Here is a 27,109-nt window from a genome sequence, read left to right on the forward strand (position 1 = left end):
TTAACAGATGATTTGTCTCTCTTCCATGTTATTCAGTTTGAAACAGCATGTTTTGACATCCCAGTATGGCTCAAGGTCCTTTCTATCCGAGCACGGTTCTTTAGCTTAGTTCATCATCCCTGCTCCATGTGTTCTCAACTACCACGTACCTCGTCTCCCATATGAGACTGGAACTCAAATTTTGCCGGTGGGCAGAAGGCCGTCGGGAACATCTCCATGAACCTCTGGCGGTCACTCCGCGGGTCCAGACTGTCCACGGCGTTCTCTATGATGTCGAGACCCTCGTGGCGTGAAGTCTCCAGGTTGTATTCGGCCGACAGGTACGTGCGCAGGGCCCGGTTCAGACTGGCATGGTACCCCAAATCACAGCACTGGGAGAGAGGAAAAAAAGAGGGTCAAGGTGATCCTGCAGGTCACATGGCACACAAACCATGGTTATCAATTCATAACCTGATGATTATTTTCTCAATAAATGATACATTCTATGAATTCAAAGGAGTCCAAGTTGATCTCTTCAAACAACTTGTTTTGCTGATCAACTGTCCAAAACCCCAAAATTAGATTTATAGAGTTACAAAGGACAAAAAATGTCAAATTCACATGGGAATCTGATACTTCTGGAAATGTATCATTAAAATGACTAATTGTTTCAGTTCTTCTGTCCGGGTTATGTAATGTGCTTTCTGATGCGGTTTAAGGATGATCATGAGCACAGTAGCAACACGCACGCTTGCGAGCAAAGCTGGGAGAGGTAATTTCATTGCACAGCATGTAGCGTAGAGGCCGCACGTCTCTTCTAACTTCAGTCCTGTCTGGAATATAAAACCCTAATGGTGCAGCAGAGCAAGCAGCTTGAAAAGCAGAGCAGAGAGGCAGACATGCTGTAGTCAACGCAGGGATGAGCCACGGCAACAAAAAAAGCTCATGTTGGTAGAGGAACTAAATAAAATATGCAGAATTTCCAAAAAACAACATGGAGAAGTAGAAGAGGTTTTCGGTTATCACAAAAGTGGATAGGCTGCTTTAATTTAGTGCTGCACTGTAATGTCTGTCCTGAGAACTTTTTTTAAATAAACTAGGCCCAGCAGCTCAAGTCACCAGTGGATTTAAATAAATTCTAAGTCTGAGAAACAATGGGTCTCCACTACGAGGAGCACAGAGAAACATAAAAAAAAAATCTAGTGTGCTGTTTATGCGAGGATGCCTCCACAGCAGGGCAGACACAAGCATGAGGTCATACTTACATCGATCAGGTCCGACAAGTCGTGGATGTAGTATTTGAAAACTGAGGAGTTTGACGCCTCCAGCGTCAGCAAGTACTCGTTCCGCGCTTTGATCGACTTCAGCTTGTTCTCGGAGTACTTGGCTTGCCGCTGATGAGAGAATCAAGAAGTGTAGAATGAGAAAACAATAACAAAGTGAGGATTCATTTAATGAGTGGAGAATTGCCTTTGGTTTTTGTGCACGTCTCTGTATGCATCTCGGGGCTGAGACAGGTGGAGAATGGAGAAGAAGTTAGTTACATAATCTTTAAAAATAGCAATAAAAAAAAAGAAAACTGAAGAGGCAGGAAAAAAATATGAGGCTAAAACAAAAAACATCCTGCGTCCTTCAGTTCAAACGGATCCATCAGTCTGAGCCGTCAACTTTATGCTGCACTTCCTCACTACCAGCCAAACACAAGGCTGCCACATAGTGACCATGCGTTGACCGATGGGCGCCGACTCTGACGCACCGACCAATCGTTCATATTTTTAACACTTCCCAAAAGTCATTCCAGGAAGGGTCGCGTTCAAAAATCCATTGAATCATTCGTCAGCGGGTTTCAACAGAGAGCAGGCCTGTTGTGAGAAAACAAAGCCTGCTCTTTGGCTGTGACAAAGCCTTCAGTGTGTTTCGCTGTACTCGGGTCAGCAGGACATCTGTGAGCGAGACGTGGAGGGTATTTTTTCATTTTCATTTGGTGGTCTTGAACACAACAAAATGACAAAGTAAATAAATTAACTAAATTTCAAAGCAATAGTCTAAACCCGGATTCTAAATTAAGGGTGTACCTTCTCTTTCATCTTCTCGATCTTTTTCACAGAGCTGCGCCTCTGGTATTTGTCTTCCATTCGGATGCTGAAGACCTGCTCTCCCCTGCCGATCTGCTTCTCCTCCTGCTTCTCAGCCTCTTTCAGCTTGCTCTCGGCGCTGATGCTCTCTGAATGGTACATGTGGTAAGTCTTCATCACCTGAAAACAAACAGTTCCAGTTAGGTTCAAAAGGTCAGACTAATCCTTTACCTTTAGTATAGACCAATCTTTAAAAACCCACAACTTAAGGCTTCCATCCTTTGACCTGCTCATTCGTCACAAACCGCCTTTCCCGTAACCACAAAGCATAGCCCAATTCTCTGCAGCCTCTTCATGTGATGCTCTTACGACCACAACCACCGCAGCTAAAAACAATGTCATTGATCTGGTCTTGGAAAAGAAAAACAAGAAAAATATTTGTGTTCTTCCTGTGGTATTCACAAGAGGATATTAAGAGAGCGGTCGACTTCTCTGAGTGACGATTCTGCTCTCGTTGTTGCGGTCGATGCAAGCAAAGTCGAGTCGATTAGCTTATCGACGGGCTCAAGATTTCTGTCCCATGTGGCACCCTGCTGGTTCTAGCCACCAGCATTCATTTCTGGTCCGAATGCAGCATCACATGCTTCTTATACAACTTAAATAGAAACTAATCTTTAAGTGAAGGCCATAATGGAAAATAGTCGAAAACCCTTCCGCCTCTCGTATCATCACACCGTAGCTATTCAGCACAAGTGAAACGCTTCACCTCCATGGTGAGCGGCTGATTAGAACTATTTCCTCCAGTTTGAGTCATCACCTCCGGAGACAGCGTTACTCATACACAACATGGAACCATTGGGGGAGGGTGACTCAATCGTTAAATAGCGGGTAGACGACCAAACACAAACAATGACTTCTTCAAGAGAGCTCCGTGTAAAAGTCTCATTAACAGATGTGAGGGCTGTGCAGATGAACCATTAGCTGTGGGAGAAATTGCATTCAAACAATTAGCTTGTGTAGATTTTATGTAACGCAACTTTACTGGTAGAAAGGATTATCGCCTGACACAATGCACATTATTTTTCCAAATTAAATTTTGGTGTAAGAATAAAACTTGCATTATTAGAAGGAAGAAGAAACTTTTAAATGTTTCAGAGATGCCACCTTGCAAAGTACCAACTGGAAAGAACAAGCCAACTTGCAAAGACACACAAAAAGCTGGCAGAGCAATGAGTTGAAAACAAAAACGCATAAAATACATTCAAACTCACAGGAAAAGGCGTCAATATACGGCATGTGGGTTTAACCTGGAATTAAACTAACCAATAGATTACAGCTCAAAACCCGATATATACAGTGCCTTGTCTGCACAAGACCTCAAGCTCAACACATCCCAGAATCTAAACATCGTTCCCAGTTATTTCTGTACGAGTGGAACAACGAAGCAAAGCCAGGCCTGTCTGGAGCCCTTTGCCTTGGGTGGGGTTTGGCCCAACTGGAACCAGTTCAGAGATGGGTGACTGACTTGGGGCCTATACGCCTCACTTACTGCTCTGGAGTCTGCCGTTGCAGTGTTTACTTTGGTGTTTCTTTTAGAGGGACACATTTAGAACCGGAGCAGACCTGTTATTTCACTGGCAGAGGTCGACTTTGGGACTGCGGCTGTCTGATGCAATACCTACTCTGATTGTGTGCGTCTATGTGTGCATGTGTTTTCACACATGTGTCGTCCCACAAGGGCTAAACCAGGTCAATGTGGTGTGAGTAACGTGCATTGAGCTCAGAGTAACACGTTTGCTGTGTCGGAGCAGCACGACTATCGACTGAAAGTGTAACTTCTCTTAATACTCTATTGTGAGTAACTGGAGGGCGAATGAGCGAACCGCGCTGCGTTTCACTCAATATCTTAATACCCGCCTATGCTAACTGCATATTGCATTTCCCTAGTTTAGAGTGTTACATGGACTGCACTACTTACAGCAAAGGCATTGAACACAGGGGAGGAAATGGCCTTGAGAGCAACGAGACCGCAGCAGTGCAGCTCTTTTGATGGTCTGTTAAAAATTTTACCAGCCCCCCCCGCGCAAAATAATTCATCCTAAGGATTCAAAAGTCGGGCAGCCACTGCTAAGCTTAACATTGTGTGATTCTGGAAGCTCTATTAGGTGCCTCGGGCCAGCCAGTGCTCCTAGGTGCACACCATGTAATCGACACATGGCTGATTCCATTCCAACGCTGTACACTTTTAAATAAAAGGCAACAAACAACAAGATCTACATTTTATATACAAGTTGGTATCCAACTGCTTTGTGTGGCTTTGCATGAATTTCTTTTGAGTTACGCGAATAGTTTAAATTTCCGGTTTACTTTATTAATGCAATAAAAGAGTAAATAGACTTTCTCTACGGTGTGAGCAATCACTTTGGTAGTTGGCTGTTTGCTTCAAAGTTCAGTACTTGATCCTTTCGACACCTTTGAGCTCAGAGGTTTAAGACTCCAAGCTGTAGTAGATGTTTACTTACAAAGTTAAGCAGCTCACTGAGGTAAACCAATCTCACCCACATATAACATACGTGCATTAGTGAAAGAAAAAGGGCCGTCATTATTACTTACTGTGTACAGCTCATTAAGGACCTTCATCAAGTCTTCCTGGAGCTGAAAGGCTATTTCCTTGCTCTGAAAGAACAAACAATGAGACAACAAATCAGTAAAAATTAAAGAATGAAATTCAAAAGAGTTTCCTCAACACCATAATCAGTCTATACCCAATTTAAATAAAGACAGTGGCTCCAATTGATCATTTCTGTCTGCAATGAATGAGTGAATCTCCATTAAAAAACACTGAAGCAACTACTTTCAGTGAACTGAAGCATGGCACGTGGGTTAAAAGTTTTAGAGTTACTGTATATTAGGGTTTTATGCAAATGGTAGACAATGACCAGCCACTGACCCGCGGTTTGAAGGGTACAATACAAAACAGATCAGTGGATTTATCATACTGTGTCAAATACAAGGTCGCTGACTGAAAGTGGTTTCAGTGTCACGACGGCTTTTCCACTCAAATCATTGAACGCAGCTCGAGTTTCACCGTCCACATGTTCTACTCATTATCTGGTTTCAACGTCTCAACGTGAAAGATTTCCCCCCCAAATATGTTAACTCAATCAGCCATGCCACAAGGCTGACTCGGTAATACTATTACGTACACACAAAGACAGCCAGACAGACATTAATGCACCTCACGGCTGCGTGATGCAGCTCAACGGTGATGCTGTGATGGATTAAGAGGGGCTCGCACTAGTAATTCTACTATGGAGCACTCATATTTCCCTCACACAAGCTCTCACATACTGTATCACATGTTTATGAGATTATGAGTCAGGATGACAATGAATTTTTGATCTCTACTACAGTTGATATCACGCTCTGCTACCTGGATGATATTACTTTCTCTAACCCACTTATCCTCAGACAGATCTCATTCTGGGAGCCACACCCAGGCAGGGGCTGTAAGAGGATTGTGTGGGGGTATAGACAGGGTGACAACGAGGGGGGGGGGGGGGGGGTTAAAACGACCTGTCCGGCATGTGTGCACACGGGTTTTACGCAACACGCAATAAACATAGCAAGCTAGCTGGCATACATGTCAATAAAGCATTTTTTAAATGTGAAATGTTTCATTTGAAAGGACATTTATAAGAGTATTTTAAGAGGTGTTGCTTCATGCAAAACATTGGGTAACTTGTTGTATTTGATGAATAGGATTCAAAAAAGTGTTAATGGTTGCAACCTGTGGTAAAAGCAATGTGTGAGCAGTCCAACTGATGGTGTAAGCTGCAGGGTCCAGTGCATAGATAAATAGGCTCAAGGAAACAAGCCAATTCCAGGACCATATAATCCCAACCTCTCCAACTCAAAACGCGTGTCATATTGCATGCACGCAGTTGTTCATTGCAATAAGCCCCTACACATTGGACTGCGTAGGGGATTTGCCCTGAGATTAGATGAGTCACCGATGCCGCTTTTTTTTGCACGTGAGGCTTCTGAAGTGTTGGCAACAGGTAAGAGGCTATTTTTAGGTTGCACATACACACACACACACACACATTTGAGGTTGGAGGATTATTCATTCTGAAAAAACATTTTTTGCTCAACCATTGACTGAAAAAAAGTGTCACCACCCAACAGATCACGACGGAAGCATTTAGTGGAAAGGTGTGTGCGCAAAGACGCCAGGTCTCTTGTTCTTCACAGGTAAAGCTGTCTGAGAATATTAGAGGATTAGACTCTTGGCTGTCGGGCCGCTGTCTGAAAATAGGGCGGCCTGCTGGGTGACCTGTCTTCCCAACCACTACCTGGTTAGGTAGATTTAGAGAGCAAACAGCATGTAAGCCTGGATAACCAGCTTTGAACTAGGCAAGAGTCCAACTCCGGCGTGTTGGAGAGTTCAGACAAGGGAACTATGGGAAAAATATCAGGAATTTGGTAATATACAGTTTGATCTGGTCCCCAGTTCAGAGTTGGTCTGTAATTGTGTCGCTCATAACGTGACCCACATCGCGCCCCCATCACACACCCAATGTGTTCTCCAACTCTGAATGAGATGCAGCAACACAACACCTCAAATTACACTCAGTGTTTCCTCCCGCCGCCCCCCCCCCCCCAAGAAAGATTTTTTATTTTTATTTTCACATTTACAATTGTCCACTCCTCGCTGCACACGGCAGTTCCGCCCCAGTGTTTCCCCTACCATTATAACATGTGCAATAAATAAAATAAATTAATATAGCAGTTCCACACTGACATTAATATATCGCGAATAAGTCCATGAGTTGTTTCCAGTTTGGGCTAACTCATTGAAAAGATCATGCCATCTGTATTCCAACCACATTAGAAGGATGAAACTGCCCTGGAGACGAGAAACCAAGTCAGTCTGGAGCGTGCTGGGTTTCATATTGCCACTGACATTAATCATTGAATAGAGATGGCAGTTGTCTACCCTGCAGGGCCTGTGCGTGGCGCTCAGCTCAGATATGAGAGTCCAGTCACTGTAGAAACAGTCCAAGTAAAGGGTTAGCCGATACATTTAATAAAAAACAAGCTTTTCCCAACTGAAGGGTCTTTCATTTAAATGGATGAATATAGTTCAACGATTTGGGAAATAAAGTTGTATTTAAGTGAGAGTGAGAAAGAAAGACGGGCGCTTGCATGTTAAAGCATCGAGTTCAGAAAACAGAAAATGAATTGTGCTATGCCTTTTTCATAGACATTAGGGCTTAGGAGAAGCCCAATTGTCCCGAAGAACATTAAAGATGGCTCTGTTCTTTTCTGGTTCGATCCCATGCAAGTCATGACATTGGGAACGTGGGTCTGCATGCACAATGGCAACACCCTGAAAATGAAGCAGCACACGCTTTGCCTGAGAAAAAGTTCTAAACTGCCTCGAGCTTCGGGATCTCCACCTCGTAGCTGCAGCCACAGAACGAGACTCCCATGAATAAAACAAGGCACAGTAAAAAGCAAAGAGCCGGCTGTATGAATAATAACTGAATACATGCAAATACAAGATCTGTCCAGGCATAAAGACACAGAGGTGCAGTATTTGTAAAACAAAATAAAAATACGAAATTACGAAAATACGAAATCTAAAACGGGGTGTATCTAAAACAACTTATGGCTGTGGCTTGTTTTGAAGAGTGATCACAGTGCAGCACTGAATAAATAAATGCACATGTCGACCGGAGGATGTTGACGAAGACACCAGGGCTACTCGACTGCTGGTTCCACCTCACAGCGTGAGACCTGAACATACAAGGAAGTACAAACACAGGGCTTTGATGTGCTGGCAGGATGACAACAGTACAGCTGTCTCCACGAAGCGGAGTGGAAGCCCACGTAACATGGGGGGGGGGGGGGGGGGGAGGAGAGGAACGGACTTCTCTGTTTGTGCCTCGTTACTGACGCTCTGTTGAGATCAAAGGATCGGGGGAAGCTTTAATTAGAAGGCAAGCGGCGCCTCGGCTCTCCTGTGAACTGGGACCTCACCCCAGTCGGCAGAATGTCACTTGAGAAACTGCATGAACGCAACTTCAAAAAACAACAACGGGCAAGACACTGCGGATTCCAAGGCAAAGATGATCCAGATGGAGCGACGATAGGACGAGTGTGTTTGGGAAGTACAATTCCCACCAGATGTGACGATGCGTTTCCAGTTACGATCCAACGCGTAAATCTGCATCTACGGCAGTCAATCATTGCGATCATCAAAGGGTTGGGGTGCAACGACCGGGACGTGTAAGAAACTGCATGAATGTCTTGTATTACACCGTCTTGTATGAAACCATGAGCCTTTAAACGCTAGCAAACGGGAATGACCGCAGCAGCTTCCTGTTTGTGCACAGGGGGTGTGGTTGAGTATGTAAAGACCACGCCCCCATACGATCAGATGAAACCGCAACCATTAACGTTAATCACTATGGGAACAAAAAAAAAGAGACACTTTCACTTTTTGAATTGGCATGGTCTGGTTGAGTTGAGCAAAAAAAAAAAAAAAAAAAAGAGCAAGGCGGACCAGATAGAAAAAGTTTAACTGACAACGGCGCTCCTCTGAAGAAAAGGCACTTTGTAATTTAGGCTTGTGGTGAGTTCATGTGACTCCTGCAGCAGAGGAGCTCCTGATCTTTTAGGGAGTTGTCGTCTTCGTGGTGGAAAAAGCGAGCAGAGGCCCGGTTTCAGCCATGAAGCCACAGTCCTCAAACGGCAGAGTGGAGGCATTCTGATCTGAAACTGCGGTGACCGAGGTTCCTCTGCTCCAATTCAGAATTCTAAACCACAGGAGCCCAATAGAGAGTCATCTCATCAAACAAAAAGCTTCCATACTGTACGTCTGCATGTAATGCTACTAAATATACTGTCAAATTAAAGGGGTGGAATGGAAGTGAAACAGTGACTGGGGACACCGCCGGCCAATTTCACCCCCATGAAAAATCTGGATTGTGTTAGTGGAGACTTTAGGGGTATATATATATATGTATATATATGAACAAACTCGAGTGAAATGAGGTGTCTGTAGGTGAACAAGCTCTAGAAACACAGCGATGTTTAGAATTTAGCAAAGATAAAATGTACCTTTTTGTACTGTTACAGGTACATTCCACACTACTAATTTTTCCTATTTGTGTGCGTCGTTTTATATTTCAAATGTCGTCTGAATTTTTTTTCCAGTCGGTTTGCTTTATTTTTGGTTGAACCCTCATCCCACCAACTGGAGTCCAGAGGTGTACTTTGTTACTTGATGTCAACTGCCACATAATGACTTAATTTCCTTGTTATCCCGTTTTCATGTTTCAATTTGTGCCTTTAAAAAAATATTTTAATAGATAGATAAAAACTCTGGTAGATTGATAGTTTGTGATTGGAATTTTGAATTTATTTGTACATTTTTTAGGGACCTCATTCATTTGTCCTTGCATGGTGTTGGTAGGCTGAGAGTCAAAGTCCTCCATTGTAGTTCTGGTGGCCACAGGGAAATAGACATTAAATAAATACATAAATAGAATCATAAAAACCCTATTCAGCTCTCTGGAGAGCCCCCTCACCTTCTTTAGTAGCCGTGTGGAGTCCTCACTGATCTGCATGAACCTCATGATGACGTTGTTGAGGTAGATGTCACTCAGTGTTGCGTGGTCCTTACTCTCCCTCCTCACCTGGTTCAGCAGCAGGTACCAACAGTTGACCGGAGACAGCAGGTTCTGGTCCTTTCTAAATAAAAACAGGGGAACAATCTGCTGTCACATCAGCCGTCCAAAGATCCATGTGAAACAACATGTCATACAACAACATACGTCAGACTGAAAACCCGCTCCATAGTCGAGACGTTTGGCTGCTCATAAGTACCTCTTTAAGGTTTGGGTCGGTGGATTTCAACATCTCTGTGCATCTGTCTCCGCTCAAATCACTAAAGACCACATTTGTCATTTTTGCAAGAAGATTGGGGCAGTTTCTCCACGAGCAGGAGGTCCAAAAGTGCACAAGGACCTGCTACTAAAGTAGAAGTGAGATGCGTCATAGGCCTCCCTTGATGTTAAATGTCCCACATACCCCTGGTTCTGGCCTGGAAAAGTTCTCCACATATAACGCTAACTACGCATTTAAGTTGGAAATACATCACCAGTGACATTTCTGGGGCAGTGATCTTGCAGTGCTGAGTCTAGCTGACTTCCTTCAACCAGCAAACAGTGTTCCACAGGTTTTAAATACACTTAGATGAATAAAGTTGGAGAAATCTTGATGTTTTTTAAGTCGAAACGTAGAATGTGCAAAATGTTGTCACAGACAACAGACAAGAAAGGGAAGAGACGTCACAGGAAAAGGAGAAGGAGACCTGGATCCAAAGAAAAGAAGAAAAAAGGAAATGAAATACTGGAGCGAGAGCCGTTTCCTGTGTTGTGTGCCGGCTGCTGCCAAGCGAACTGTAGGACATTGTCCAGACCAGAGCAAGCTGGGGGCCCTGCATAAGCTCTGGCCTGCACGCCGATTTCCTCTGGGTTTAACCTATAACATTCCTCCCGCCTGTAAACAGCACAAGTGAATATATATGAGTGTGTGCCTTTATCGTAGAGAGGTGTCAAAGCGGGTTCGGGGTCAAGTCCGGCAGGAACCATATGTAGACTGGCATGTGCTTGCCCCTCACAAAGTTAGTTTTCCATGCACTTGTCAACACAACAGGTGAAACTCTGCGCTCACTCGCATGTGACCTGGCCCTGAATTTGCCCGTTTGCCGCAAGAGTAAAAATGAACAGTTTCTTCGAATGAAGGGCCTGCAAAAACAGGAAGCAAAATACATTTGATAAAGCCACTCAGACATGAAAAACATCCGAGAGCACAGACGCTTTCAAAGACACCAGGAAGTACTGTAGGAGGATGAAAAAACTGATTTAGCTAAAGATGCCTGGGCAAGAGAAGAGAAGGCAAGAACAATTATCATACATCCTTCCTGCATTATGTATCAGCTAAGAATATGTACGTGTAATACTTACATACTGTGGCCCAGAATCTAGATAAGTGGAGACAGCCAGTGTGATTTTTGCAAATGTAAAGGAGCATAATATCTAGGTGTCCACTGACATGAAGCTGGACATCACACATTATGAACCTATGCAGAAGCATACAAATAATGTCCTGGACTTCCAAAGCAGTCGTGTGTTTTCCGATTATTTCCGCCTGCAACCATTTTGTAACCAGCTTGATTGAGGATGCATAACAGTTCACTTTGGCAGCTAATACCCCTTTTGCATTTTAAACAGATTTAATTAGCTACGTTTAAACACAATGGAATTTCGAAGCAGCAAAAATAAAAGCAGAAAATAAAAAGACCAGAAATCATTTTAAAGCCCTTGTGAACTGAGGTTGTGTTTAGAAAACCCAGGTTTTAAGAGAAAACATGTTGTGCGATGAGGCTTAAATCAAATCAGAGGTCTGCAATGAAGAGAAGACGCAACATGAAACGAGGGGAGGGGACTGACAACCTCTGGGAGTTGCTTACTCCTTCTCAATGACAGGAAAATCTCCTGGTGTCATCACTTCCCTCCCTCAGCCGGCAGGAACTGGGTCAGACAGACTCAGACAGACCGGCGGGACCCCGAGGGGCTAAAACACAGGTATGAAAAGAAACTGTCCAGGACAGCCGGGTGGAGTGGGGGGGGGGGGGGGGGGGGGGGGGTTGAGTGAGAAAAATAACTTATTAGCAACTCGCTAGTGCCCATCAATGTGAGCTTGTGTTCTGTCCATTCATGTAGTGCACAACCAGGGTCCAATGTTAACATACTTGCAATCTCTTTCAGCGGCAGGATGCAGACAATAAAGGATAATCACCACTTCAGTATGCAGGCCACTGAAACAGGAGCCCTTATCAGCAATGGAGCCAAAATGGCAAAGTCCTCTAGTTCCCAACTGATAACATCGTTCAATAATGTACCTCGGTGGGGGCTTTTATTGCTGCGGGCCGACGAATGTCATTCAAGTACAAAAAGTTATCAGAGAGTCTCTGCCGTACCACAACAAAGTGATCACATCACTCCGAGGAAAGATTCAAGTTTGAAATAGAAAAGCAGCAGTGCCTAACCCTTTGATATTTCTAATCAAGTAGTTTGATTATTATTTGGTGAATAACAAATGCTTTTTGACCTCAGTCAACTTTGTTCTTTGCCACTCAAGCTGAATTCAACGTCTGGCAATATCTACAGTATACAGTCACAGTATGTTCCACAGACTCTTTATCTTCAAACAAAGATAGAAAGTCCTTTAACAAGATGCAGAAATTTTGGATAAAAAGGCCGCCATTTAAGATTATCGCATTATAGATAATTTAATGATAAATTTGCTCAACATGTCCCTCCCAAGACAAACTTTGCATAATACAGTATCTGGTTGTGTGCATGTGTTTTTTCAAGAAAAAGAGAGCGAGACGGGTGATGTATTTGCCCACATTTGTGCTTTTGTGCCGTGTGCAAACAGCCACTGAAACGCAATCAAACATGGCAGACCAGAATGAGTGGCTCTCCCACAGCCTGCCGCTGAGGCCTGGACATTGAGACGTGGTTCTGTCGCTTTGTTTCCTCACAGGAAGTAGATAGGAAGACGCTAGTAGAATTGAACCTTTTCCTTCCCGCCATTTGAATCCAAACCCACAGATGCATCCACAGAGTTGCCCGACATCCTGAATGCTAAGGAGCGCCAAAGTCTCTTCGTATGATATTCTGAAGCCAAAGAAAAAGATTTCATGTAATTGTTGTTAAAGTGACACAGTCTACACTACATGTTACGGCGGGGTGTTTTTCTCATGGAAGCTGGGTGTGTTTGCATCTGTTAAAATTGCGTTGAATGTGGCAAGTAAACAAGATCTCTAAAAATGCAGCGCCACTCACAGCAATGACAGTGGCCTCTGTCTGAATACAGCTATTATAGATTCATTATCCACAGGTTGATCCATTTATATTAATGCTACGTTAGCATTCTGCCGACTTCACAGACCCGTCACATGAATACTGGCTTTAGGCAACAGAGTAAAACTCTTCTTCCCCCCCCCCCCAGCCCGCAAACAGGTCCGTCCAACGCTAACAACGCAGAGAAAACGGACGGGACAGAAGTCTCACTGTGCGAGTGCAGTTTATGAGAGTATAAATAAATAGGCCAAATTATTTTAAAAAAAACCCACAGGAAGGTTTTTAATGTTATTCAGACATCTTGTGTTTACTGAAGAAATATGCTCCTAGCCCCTTTTCCAAATGTTTACCCCTGTGAATGAAGTGACCAGACTGTGTATCGCGCCATGGAATCCACAGAGCGCCGTAGCAGAGTCCCTCCACCAGCTACACACAGCTGCTAGAGCCATCGGAGCTGCAGACGGGGCGTAAGGGGCTATTTGCAGACGGAAAGGACAAACATACGCTTTATTTTCATTCCCACCACAAGCTCAAAGAATATGCTAATGCCAGGCTTTCCCATGAGCGGACTCCTACCGAGTAATACAGGCAGCACCAGACGCACCGTGGACGTGGAAGGTGAGGGGCGCTAGGGGGGGGGGGGGGGGGGGGGGGGGGGACCAACCTCCTACAATCAGTTAGATGAAGAATCTCTTTCCCGAATGTACTTCAGGTGTATTTCAGGTTATGAAATGAGGTCTATGGAACCAAGATAAGGCTAAATTCAAGTTTCTGTTTCTTCTAGACAGATACCTTATAATGATACAGACTTGTTTTGGTTTTGATATTGATGAAAAAGATCAGAGATTATGTGAATAAGGAAGCAGACATTCTGCCCAGAAATGTTCTCCTGAACAATACAGTGGTGGATTGCATTACATCATAGAGCATTTTGCAAAGCTCTCCAGCTAAGTGAATGTGACATAATGAGCCAGCAGCCTGGATGACATCCTAAACAAACTGAGCACAGAGGCAGCCTCTCCTCACTTGTACTGCTGGTGATCCTTGGTGCTGCGCGTCTTCGCCATGAAGCGTTCGGCCAGTTTCTCCAGGTTTCTGGAGTACTCCATCTCAATCTCCGCCTTCTTCCTGAAGAAATCCTGGAGGTCTTGCAGAAGCTGGACCCTCATCTCCGTCTGCTGGTCCATACATTTCTGCTGTTCCACCAACTGGGCGCGGATCTCTGAGGAGACCAGGAAAGACAACAAATGGATTAGGGTGCAGCCAGAGCCGGGAGGAGTTTCGTTTTAGAAGGAAACCGTCAGTACAAGTATTGCAGTGAAGAGCGCAGAACGACGGACCCCGGTACAAGTGTCATGATTCACTTTGGCCAACTTATAAAAATGTACAGGCTAAAAATGGCAGCAGTCACAGGTTTGACAGCATTTCTTTAAAACGCACTGAAGCTACTTCAGTGCACAGATTGACAAATCAGAACCCAATGGCTATGAACATAATTAATAGTAGAAAAGACCCTTGAACCAGCAAGACATGTAGTTCCAGTGCTACAGATGCTGAGGTGGGCTTAACTGGTCTCATGTGTTTGATTAAGACTGAAAATATCTCCAGGATGAATGGATCCTGATTCCCAACATCCAGAGTTAAAGCACTGGGTGGGCCAAACACACACAACCTCGTGCCCAAGTCTGAAAACCCACTTATGTAAGCAGAGGTGTGGCAGCTGGCTTAACTTCAACAAGTTGCAGGTGAATTACCCTCTGAGGTCCTTTCTGAGGAATCACGCCTGTCAGAGCACCCCTCATTGAATTGTAAATCCTCAGCATGAACACACACACATACACACACACACGCGCGGACACGCACACACTTCTCCTAATGGAAAACAGCCTGGGCCAGACATCTTTCGCAGAGGAAAACGGATTAATGGAGTGATTTAGAGCCACGTCAACACCAATGGGAGGGCACAGAGAGATCCCTCATATGAAGGACAGAACGCACTTAGGCTGCAACATGCCTGTACAACTTCCTGGACCAAAACATGTGGGGCCTTTGCCATAATATTGGCAGAACAAGACAAGGATAACTATTTCAGGCACAGTTACATGTGCACCTTATGGTCCTCAATGTAGGGTATTGATAATGCAAACACTAATTGCCACTGTTGGAGGAGACCTCAAGTGTAGTGCACTTATGGTCAGCTTTCTATTTAAATCATTTTAAATTATTTAACACAACGAGTCTTCAGAGACAGTGTTATAAGTGTTCCATGGAGGGAAAAGCTCCTGAAAAGATGCTGTGCCTAAATGACCAGCTTCCGGAAGAAGCAGTCTAATAGCAACAGATGTCTTTGTAGGAAGCCAAAATACCCCTGAGAACTTTTATGGGATGCCATAGTTCAGAACGACGGGCTGGTTCGGGGTCAATCTACTGCTGACTCAATTAGAAAGCTTCCAGAAGAACAACGGGTGGGAGCTGTATTTGTGTGTGTGTGTGCATGCACTCGTGTCCCTAATGCAGTAATCAAATTACCAAAGGGGCCCGCTCCATTAATCAGTATTAGTTCTCATCACAATCTTGATAAATTAACGATTTAGGTTGAGTAAGAAGCAGCTCCTTCCATCTAGCACTGGGGGGGGGGGGGGAATAAACCACTTAGACGGAGACGGACGGGACGAAAGGAAGGTGTGTCGGCAACACTAAATCTAAAAAAAAGCTTAATACAGCAGTTAGACTGAGTGCACTACTGTCATCATTACACTGGACGATAGGATCTCAACAGCAAGGCAGAGCCTCGACTGCAATGGACAACTTAAACACCACCAGGCTATTAAGAGAACAGGGAGTCACACAATGAGCCCCGAGAGTCGGGTTTGTTTTAAACGTCACTGCAGTAAAGTTCACCTGGTCCCTTTTGATGAGTAGGTAATCTCCAGAGGATGTGGGGATTAACACAAAGCTCTGTGGGTCTGACACAAAAGAAACGTACTGGATCATTTAACACAATTACACTCTCGACTGCACACGCAAAACTCGTTTAAGCATTCATTTTCCCACTCTAACAATGGCCGTTGAAGCTGTAAGACCAAGTTGAAAAATGGAGGAATTTGTTAAAACCACCTGTCAGGTTTGTCACTTTCTGAAACTAGTGTGTTTTTAACATTTCTTTTTACTTGAATAGAATTGTGTGGGGCCTTGCTGCTCAAAAATCTGTAAGTATGTATCTGTACCAAGAGGTACAGACATATTTTATCTAAATGAGGTAGATATCGGGTGTTTAAACTTTGCAATTTACAAATGCAGCAATTTATTATATATATTTATTATCATTTAAAAAGGGGCAACAGGCCGTAATTTGGCCTTCCCAACCCACGATTACGGTCGGACAATTACAACAGGCAAATATTTGAATGTATAAATCCCTTCAGGGCCTGAAGGCAGGCCACATCAGCTGTCCCGTGGGATTCTTACAGAAGTGACACGACCAGACCGGCACACACAAGGTCTTCTTTAAAAATCCAACGGCAGGAAACCAAAGTGAGATCCATCTTACCGAGTGTTGTTCTACTAATACATGTGCATTCCTCTGCTACTGAGGTCATCTCTATGGTAAACACGTGTGGAGGCCTCGGTGCCAAGGGTTCTGTGTGTGTGTGTGTGTGTGTGTGTGTGTGTGTGGAGGGTAGGCATCAAAGCCCTCTGTGATCCCTTTCAAACTGGGGAAATGAGAGCACCTGTGCAATGTGTTGCAATGATACGACAGGAAACCCAGAGCGGAGCAATAGATCAATGTTGCCGGAATACAACAACGGATTGTCGATACATCTCAAGCAAACAATCTGCCAAAAACTCCAGACGCTTTCACCATCAGTCCGTTATCTAATGACGTGAGTGGACAGCCAATTGCAGCATTAAAGTTGTCAGCAATAATTGCAGCTGACTGATGGTCCAGTGTAGTCCGGAGTGCACACAATGTGGATAATATGGACAATGAAAGTGCGCTGTTTGGATCTCTGAGCGGATCAGTTTGGACCAAAGACCCTTTTGTTGCTGTACTGGATGTTATCCAACTGCTTCTTTGGGAGTCCACGTCGCATACTTCCCATAACCCCATTCACAGTGGGAAATATGTCCAAAGTTGCAATTTGGGATGCGTCTGATTTGCCAGAGAGGCCGCTTCTATTGTCAAAGAAACCGCTGCGTCGGCCGGATGGGTACTGACCCCCGTTGTTGATCTACAGAGAGAAAATCTGGGCTTCAGTTAAAAAAAACTAAAAAAAAACTCACCGACTGTCAGAGAGTTTCTTCCACTCTCCTGAACCCAACAACCTGCATCCTAACACGTCCTATAACGGCGTCTCCAGAGCATGCGCCACGTACGCCGAGTGCAGTGGCGTTATACTCAATGGGAACCAGAAAACACTGCACCGTCCTCCACGACAGCTATCTGGGACACCCCGTCCCACATCAGTCCCACAGCTGCATTGCCACATGCCGTCATTGGTAGCACCTGAAATAGCAGCTGAGGCCTGGGGTGAAGGAGGGGTTGGGTGGGGGGGTGGGGTGGGGGTCACCATCTGCATCCAATCTCGGATTTTGGGGGAAGTTGTCCGTGCCTCTTGGGGAGGCTGTATACCAGACGGGATAAATATCATCAAAGCTAATTGAAAAACGTCCGATGAGTTTTTAAACAGAGCACGAGCTTTCAATTGCAGTCGCACGGCAGAAAGAGACGAGCGTCCACAGCCCTGCTTCCTCTGGCAGGTTTCTGATAATACAACTAGGCCCCCCTGCCAAACTGAATAATTGCAGGCCGATCATTCATCCTCCTGATTCTTTGATAAAGGGATGCCGTGTGGCAAAAATTAAACTAAAAAGTAGGTTCAAAGGTAAAAGGATGTGTGGGCCTACCGCATTGCTGTTTTCCAGAAGCGCCCGACTCATCGCACAGAGAGCTGTTTTTTTATGTCGAGTCTTGTGGCGAGGGTGCGTGCAGACTATACATTCCTGCCTGTAACTGTTACAATACATTAGTGGGCCAGCACAAAATAAGAAAAGTTTGGACTATATAATATAACAAAAGAAGCGTGCAGGAAGAAACCCAGATAGGCATGCGGCAGTTATTGAGTTGGAATCATGCCGATGGCGGCACGTGCCTACCGAGGCTACCAGCACAGTCCATCCACTCTTAATAACCAAATCCCAGATGTGAGACACACTTCTGGAAGCACTCTGAACGTCTCTGCACACCCACACCTGCAACTCTCCCTCCCCTCGGTCAATGAGAGGCGGATGAAAAGGAACTAGAGGCCAGCAGGGTGACTGGCTCTTCTGGAAATCGTCCGCCATGGAGGGTTTTATCACCGACATGCCGGACCCTGGACCAGTTGGGAAGACACTTAAAGGACCGCTACAGCGAACACTGACAAGTGCCTTTTCCCCAACAGCGTTAGACTACGAAAGGTTTATGCAGTGCTTTCCAACCATCCAATAATGTAAACCCAGGGGAAACGCTGGCTTATGGCCAAAACATGTAACAAAGAATTCAATTTCTCCATGTGCTCGTTTGAATTGTATTTCGTTTGAACTATTTTTTTCAGGAGTAGTGCCGTTTTCCTCTGATGGCCTTTGGGTCGAGTTACTTTATTGCACATATCAGTATTCCATTTCTGTTGCTTGGTCACAATAATAATGTAGGTCCAGGCTAAAACACAATTGCACTGTAGTTAAAAGGACAAAGACTATTCGAACAGAAACAATCAATTACTATATGAAAATTCAAAAACAACATTGCGCTAAAGCCCTCAGTCAGTAGTGGCCTTTAAGCCAACAGCTCCCAAGCCCTAGCGTTGTCTAGGCAACGCCCACTTGACCGATATCATGCTAGCTGCAGCATCCTTGCGCCTCTCCCAGATGCATTTAACTTCCTGACTCATCAGGGCCAATGAGTGAGTTCATCACAACACACTTTTACACAACAGTAGCGGTGACTAAAGCCTGCACAATGTAGAGGAGAACTGGGAATTATTTCATTACGTTGGTGGGACCAGCAAGAAATTGGTCATGTGCTTGGTATGTCAGATGCTGTTGGTCTGGGCGTGACTGGTCAAAGCAGTCACTCATATGACATCCCTACTAGGGAGATTTGATTACTGATACAGTTAGATTGCCCGAGTGGCCATGAGGCAAATGCATAAAGAGGATGCCTAGACGTGTCACAATTTCATTCATTTATGACCGGAATCACATTCACCGACCATTCTCCTGCCTCTCTACCAGTCCTCCTTTCTCAAGCCCTTGTGCTCCTTATTTACAGCTGCCTCTAATCAGCAACTAATTGACTCCAATCAGTCACTGCTATTTACCAACACGCCTGCTCTGTCTGGGAAGAAACAGAGCACCGAAAAGGTGACAAACGGCATTTTAGGTTGAAACAAAGCCATCGGTAAACGACTGAAGAAACGCAGGCGGGCCGACAACACCAAAGAGATTCTCTTGAGCACATAAAGCAAAGCCAAACTACACACAGTATACTGCTGTGCTTTATCTCAAATGTTAGAGCTGGCAATGTGGTCCCCATTACAACATCTGACTGACATGCTATCAGCTTTCCAAAACCGCAGAGAGAGCTCCAATGGACTGTAGGCTACCGAGATTCAGGGAGCCACTGTTGGATGAGAGTGGGAAACAGCCCGGCCCACAAGCCTCAGCGTCCTTCAAATCAGTTTGAACTGGGCCAAAGTTCTTTGGGATATTTTATAATGTGGGGCTGCTCGTCTCAAGTGACTTATAAGAGGCGAGTTTTACAGCAGCCTGTCTGCACTGCTCTGTTCTGTTTGTGATCACCGCTACCACATCCATACAAACCAATACGAATATGGTGATTGAGCCCTTACGACCTGACTTAAATCCGTTGTTATGTCAGTTGTATCCACCGAGTCAAGATGTGAATGTGTCATTCCAATGAGTGAAACGTAACAGTCTCCACAAATTTGATTCCACCCAGTCAAACGGCCCATGAGCCAAAAAGCTACGGTTGCTAAGGAAACGCCCCCAGGAGCGGGAGAAATTAAACACCGCCGACATTACGGGTGGCCTGTGAGGATCATCATTTTCATCAAAATGCAATAGTGTGAGGAGCTGAATGCTGGGAGATAGCAGCCTTTAGAGGCAGCTCTGTTTGTGCAGCTGCCAGTTAACAGGAGACATTCTGTTTGATCTGGACACCAGTCCGGTGTGCACGCCATTTGTGTGAATGAGTGGGTTTCTGTGGGAGCATGTTCAAGTCTGTTAACCGCGTAGCAATGCATACATGTGTGCGTTTACATTCTCATAGGAACGGTTCCCCTGTCTGTCGCTTGCTCCTTGCCCTAACAGCAGACGTGAAGTCACTTTGGATCTACAGGAGTAGCAATGGATTGCTATGGCGATGCAGGGTCGTGCCAACAATGAAAGTGTCCCAAAATGTCCACAAAAGATTTTTTGTTGCTCGTGGCGGCATATTCTACTTCTCAGCTTTCAAAACATCTCATGCTTTGACGCGGTCATAGCTCCCGAGCCAAGTGAGAAGATTTGTTTTTGGGAACATACTGAGCCTGTGGCACAAAGGCGGAGCGAGGTGACAAAGACTGCTTACATCGCAAGGTGATGAGCTACTGTAGTTATCCTATTTCCTATTAACTTCTCAGCAATGGGCCAATTACTCGTGCTGTGGAGAAAGTTCTCAGAGATCGCAATCAGGTCTGCACGATCACTGGTAGGTTCACACAGTTTAGTGAAAACATACTCCTCTTTTATAGTGACCTGTCGCCTCTCATTCCTCTTCTTGCCAGCACTGTGAAGCTGGCCTCCATCTGGTCATTGGCTTAATGTGTGGCTGTCAAAGATCACCAAATCTGAATTCAACATAAAAAAGGTCATTTTTTCCCCTACACAAGCAAGCCAATCCCAAAATGTTGATATTTTTAAATAATGCTGTGGCGAGGCCTTTATTCACAGAAGCTCTTTGAAAAGTTTTCTATGGACAATTTGCTTATTCTCTTTTTTTTTTGCTGTAGCTCTGGGTCACCAGTGGAATCCCTTTGTACCTGCATCAAAGTGGACTACAGCTGCTGCAAAGAAGCAGGCTAAAACCTTTTAGAGCCAGCAGAAAGAGAGATAATTAAATGCACAAAAAAAGCATAACAACAGATGCAAATAGTGACGAAAGGAGCGATGCCGCTGCTTCACTTCCACAATGAGGATGATAAAAATTAAGTGGCCACATCTATTTGTCTCAGCCGCTCAGAGAGGACAATCTGTGAGGAGTGCACTGATCTCATTCAGTCTCTTGGCCGGACCTCACCCACTTTTCTCCTTCATCTCTAGAACATTCCCAGCTGCTCTGTCTGGTGCCCTGAAGGGACCTTTGGTGTGAAAGAAAAACAGACACGTAATCTCTGTTTCAGGGACAGGCCCTCTTGTTTTAAATGAAAGGCCACCCCATAAAGTAAAAATTGGAAAAACACATAACATACAGCTCAGATGTACTGGCTTGTTATGCTTTTTCAAATGAAAAGTGACACCTCGCCTTGCATCTGGCCTGTCTTTGTACCTTGGTTTGGGGATTTTAGGGATGGAAGCTCATAGCTGGAGCTCATATGTCAACACAGCCAGTCACCCTCTAATTTTGAACAAAGCTAATCTCATGCTAAAGACTTGGCCGGGCAGGCCCACGCTCTCAGAGTTGGGATGTTTGTTTGGGGGTAACAATGCGAGAAAAATTCTGCGGTCGGACAGCTGAGGTGATAATGCCTCTAAAAGAGGGTTTCACACGAGAAACATCTAGAATGGAGCAGCACACGCTTTCATCTATAGCAATGTTTACTTCCCCTCACGGTTAACAAACCAAAGCGTGCAGCCAGAGACTCTGCTTTAACAAACGGTGAAAGACCGTATGCAGACCGCACTACAGACACACTTCCATTGGTGGGCATCCGTTTGACAGCTCTGTTACCAACACGCTCCACAAGCCCCCTCCCCTCTCCATCCGTCTCCCTCTGGTCAGGCTCATCGACGGCCTCGGATGGTACTCTGGGCTGCCAGTGACCACCCCACTTCCTGCAAGTCGGTTTGTTTGCTGGCGTCTCAGTCACGGCGGTATTAACCCCCCCCCCCGCAAAAGGTTTGAAAAAAAAAAATAATAAAAAGGAAAAGGTTGATACCTGGCCGACAAGTGAGCATTTAAACAAAGCGAGCCGTCTCGCATTGCAGCCACACGGTACTACAAAAGGTTTATCTCCAAAAACAACTTATGGGAGAAACCGGCAGTGCAGCTACAGATTCTTGAGCCCATTTGACAGTTGGATCATAATTCACCAGCAGTGATTGGCAGCTGCGTTACAGACTTCTCGGCACTGACAGATTCCACAGAGCCTAAAATAAGAACAACCTAAGAATGGCATTAGTACTAAAACTGTGATTCTTTTCGCAGATCATCTCATGTAACGGTCAGGGTTCGTGGTAGTAGTGCTTGAGATCCGCTGCACCTCTAGTGAGGATATAGTGATGGTTTGAGGAACTAGGATTCAAGCTGAAATACAACCCATCATGTGAATGAAGCAAATGTAGTTGGGTTGGTACCGTGATACATGCCTGGTTGTATGAACGTTCATCTTCACGGTGTCGGCCCTACCTGCCTCCATTGTGCAACCAGGCGATCTACACAGCCACCTCCCTGCACCCTCTGTCTGCCCAGAACCACGATGTGTTTGTACATCTGCCTTCTTTCAAACAGTATGCACACGTCTATTTTAAAAAAGCCTGTTCTTTTGTCTGCCTTCCCACACGGCCGCGCGGAGACACCAGAGCTGGGCTGGGTCACTGGGATCCATGGCCGGCAGCCAGCCGGAGCCGCTGCCTGCTTAGGTTTCCGACATGTTCCCCCAGTACAGACTCAGTGGGCCAGCGATGAGCCAGAGGAAGGAAAGGACAGGACTGTACATGAATACAGTGGCGATGTCACATACAAAGCTGGACCTCCCAGCCAGAATCAACCAAAAATAGAATAATAATAATGCAATTTTTGTCAAAGAAAATTGTTGCCTCTCATCTATAGCTCCATTCCGTGTTTTCATGTAGTGACAGAGTTCTTGCAAGCTGTACTCAGCATGCAGTTTGGCGCGACAATTTTATAAATTATTAGTGTTACGAATTATGTATTAATGTGTAAAAAACTGTTACTGGTGTTTTACCATGTTAAAGCGTGTTATTAATTGTTGATATAAGGTTATAACAATGACTCAATCTCAATAATAGTAAGACAAGTAGCTCCGTCCGCTGCTCACTTGGCAATGAGCACTGAACATTGTATTTTACTGGCTGCTCACGAGCGACAACATCATGTTACAGCTATGCACCGGTATGACGGTAAGTGAAAAAGTCATACCGTAAGGAAATTTAAAACCGATATACCACCCAGCCCCAGTTTGAAATGTATCCACTACACAGAGAAGGAAAACAACAGCTTCTTCTGCTCCTGTATGTTACTTCCCTCGCCACAAAAAAAGCACCTTTCAGGATGTGTGGTTTCTGGCCCTTTGATCGGGTAAAGCCAGCAGCGGGGCCGCGGGGGGGGGGAAGGAACAACCGTACTATTCAGGACCAGGCCTGTAATTCAAGGAGCTACAGCATGTGCTGCAAGCCTGCTGGGGAGAGAATAGGCAAAACTGGCTGAGGCTGGTTATTAGCTAAAAAATATGGAAGGGGTCTGATAAATATTTTAATTGTTTTCGTCTGAGAATTTAAGAGAGTTTGAGGTAAATGCCTCGAGATATATTTTGAATAAACTAAGATAAAGTTAATACAGGGCGGAGGACTACAAACTGGGGCTGGGCAGTATACAGGTTCAAACGGTATAAGATATCCTTTTATACAGGTGTGACCAATTTCTTATCGTAAATGCTCTTCGGCAGGTGGCAGAATTTATTTTTTTACATCACGAAGCACACAAGCACAAGGTCGGAGGTTTGTCTTACATGTGTTGAGATTGAGGCATGGTTAAAACACAACAATAACCCACAACAAACGCTCTTTAACACACCGCAGCTTGTGACACTAATAAATATACAATTATAAAAATTAACCTGCCCAACTGCATGTAGGCTAAAGCTCACAACAAGAAGTAACTCTGTTGCTACATGAAAACACGGAAAAGAGCGATACTGGAGGAAAATGAGATGATGAACACTAGCAGCCATAACGAGCTAACAAGCTAACACGCTAACTTGCCAGCTAGTTCTTAGCGGGTAGCCGCGGTCCTTTTTGGGGTCAATGAATTAATGCGTTTACATGCATGTGTTTAAACGCAATACTGTCATATACCGGAATACCGTCAGAAACCATCTAAATACCGTGATATGGATTTTGACCATACCTCCCGGCCCTACTTCAAACGCACATTTGATGGCACTTTATTTATTGTTGTCTGTCAAACTAATTATTGATATTACCTCAGCGGGGGAGGGGGGAATCGCATAGTTCAAAAAGTCAGGAGGATGGCACATTTCAATATTCACTCCAAACAATGTGGAGTTCTTCTTGATTGGCTAGACTAGAGCAACAGATATGTATACAATCAGTGAATCTGAGAATTACTTTAGTAGACTTAGTTCTCCCTCTTCTCATCCCTCACTTAAACCAAATGTTTAAAAACTTTCCAGAAATTTAAACAATACAATTTCTTACAAATACTGTCCAGAAGAAAATTAAAAGAAGGATCCCATGAATATAACTATACCTAAGTTATAGTCCTCCTAAGTCCCTTCCTCAGTTGTCTTTATAGAAGAAGTTTAAAATACACAATGCTATTTTCATTAGTCAAAAAAGATAAAACCGTCTCATCTACAAAGGAGCAGATGGCTGATACAAAGCACAGCTGAAAGTTTGTCCCAGTATACAAACTCTATGTGCACGCCACGCACCCACACACAAGACCATTCAGCCTTTACTAAAACTACTTTTACAAGACTCACTGTGCCTACACACAGGCTGTATTGATTACTAGGCCAATGCTTTCAAATTAGACCCTAAGAACACAGAAGCATCTTTGTGTAGCAGTGAGTGTTGATAGGATGCATTAAAGTTTGTTTAGTACCACAATTTGTGTGTGTGTGTGTGAGAATAATATCGATGTCTTCAACCCTGTCTGTATATCCGTCATCTTTACCATTTCTTGAAATGAAGTATAGTAATCAAATGAACCAAAATGAAGGAGGCTCTTGAACAGTATCGATTAGGTCGCCGTGCGTTAAGAGCAAAACAAAGAGTAGCATTAGAACTAGTAATTCCCCTGTGGAATGTATTCTCTGCGTTTAACCTACCCCATTTCTCCTCTGACTCTAAACGGGTCGGGCTGGGCGGGCTAAAAACATTGATAAGAAGTACAAGCTTCCCCCAAACCGTTCATCTTTTACCACCTGGTGCTTAAAGTTGTGACAGCTGAAATAATCTGCTTTTAGAGAAGACTACAGCTTTGTTTAAATATATCCACTTTGGAAACTGTGCCTGATCTTTACCAGGAATTTTAATATAAGGGTTGTCTTTCAAATCCACTAAAAAAAACATGAGTCAGGATAAATATCCCTATTAGTACACTGAGGATGTTTAAAGAGAGTTAAAAGAGTCAAAATGCCTCAAGGCTAAAGTCATTCTGGCTGTTTATGTTCACAGAGCCAAATCCCCCAGAAGGTTTCAAGGTATCCAGCTCTGTTTACTAGATGTTGGATAATGCCATGGCTCACACAATTAAAAAAAACACAAATACCATTCCCACAGGAGTTCCTGGTGACGCTACCTACGTCACAAGCTACGTGGTCCCCTCTGTTCACACGGGATGACTTCACCTCAGCGGGCCAAAGGGGATCAAGATGAGGGCAGATCACCCACCTGACGCGTACGGACAGCTGCCGTCCCTGGAGAAGAACGGGAGAGCTGGAGCCAAAGGAGTCAGATGACGTCTGCCTGCTACTTTGTGTTTAACCCAGCCGTCTCCCTCCCTGGCTAAGACGGTGTATCTGTGCTAGGTTGGAAGAATACTTTACACTGTAATTGCATTTTTAGAATTAGCATGCAAGGTGACGAGTTTGGGCTGAGTACAGTCACAGCATACACATTTCGCACAGATCCACTATTGTGATGTTGACCAGTGGACTCTGATAGAATAAGTCAGAGTCGCGGGAGCATTGACCAGCAGATCAGGAGATTCACCAAGAAGTTTTAAGATCTGACCTGCTGCTCCATCCGCACTGAACCAGGCCTGATTACAGACTAAACAGACTCATAACGACCTTTATCCATCAGGAAAAGGTGCGTTGACACCTAAACTCCGTCTGAACGTCAGAGGAAGAGCATCAGTGGGACTTTGGCCGTCACTGTGGCTGGTCAAGGACCAGGGATTGGGCCACAGGGGGTTGAGGCTAAGATGGGCGGTAATGAGGTGCATGGATGGGTGAGCTTAAGCCGGGATTGAAGATTGAGGCTAGAGAACTAAGGGCAGGTAGAGGAGAGTGGTGGGGCTCTGCCCGAGAGCTGGAGGTTGGGGAGATGGGGGTTTCGAATAATTTCACATACACAAGAGGAAAGTACTCTCCAGTCCGTGAGAACCCTCACGCACAAAGCTAAATGTGATCAACTGATATGATACTGTGGCCGGATGGATGCATATCACTTGTTCACCACTAAATTAACAGACATTTTGTTTAATTAAAAAGACAATAGAACAAGCCTAGTCAATGTTCACCTTTAAAAAAGGTGAAAGGCCATTGACAAATCATATTTAAGCAGATTTCCGCCAACGGAGACATTTGTAGAGGGTCATCTCCGACAGCAACAGGATAACGCAGCAAACATTTTGCCAAGAGCCAAACTTCAAAGCAGCAGCATGATCTAAAATCAAAGAGTTATAGTTATGCAGCTATACAGTAAGTTCCACCAAACATCCAAACAGTGCATTTTTAATGGCTGTTTAAGAGCTGTAAATGAATCATCAGGGCCCACGAAAGAGGCACTATCTAAAGCATTACCATTTCATTATCATGCAATTTTCAAACATTTCCCAGCATCAAACTAAATATAAAG

At 44.5% G+C, this 27,109-nt stretch overlaps 1 protein-coding gene across 3 annotated transcripts in view; it reads right to left on the reverse strand.

The window, feature by feature from the left end:
• Positions 1-27,109, reverse strand: part of srgap1a (SLIT-ROBO Rho GTPase activating protein 1a) — a 61,888-nt gene that overhangs the window by 24,822 nt on the left and 9,957 nt on the right. For all 3 annotated transcript variants that reach the window (XM_037450687.2, XM_037450686.2, XM_037450688.2), the window contains exons 2-7: positions 14,024-14,219; positions 9,653-9,815; positions 4,668-4,730; positions 2,055-2,234; positions 1,245-1,373; positions 150-371 (exon numbers count right to left, since the gene is read on the reverse strand). In XM_037450687.2, coding sequence (XP_037306584.1) covers positions 150-371; positions 1,245-1,373; positions 2,055-2,234; positions 4,668-4,730; positions 9,653-9,815; positions 14,024-14,219 — 953 coding nt within the window. The remainder of the gene's footprint in view (positions 1-149; positions 372-1,244; positions 1,374-2,054; positions 2,235-4,667; positions 4,731-9,652; positions 9,816-14,023; positions 14,220-27,109) is intronic.

Source organism: Pungitius pungitius, chromosome 6 (assembly GCF_949316345.1).
Source record: "Pungitius pungitius chromosome 6, fPunPun2.1, whole genome shotgun sequence".
Lineage (NCBI taxonomy): Eukaryota > Metazoa > Chordata > Actinopteri > Perciformes > Gasterosteidae > Pungitius > Pungitius pungitius.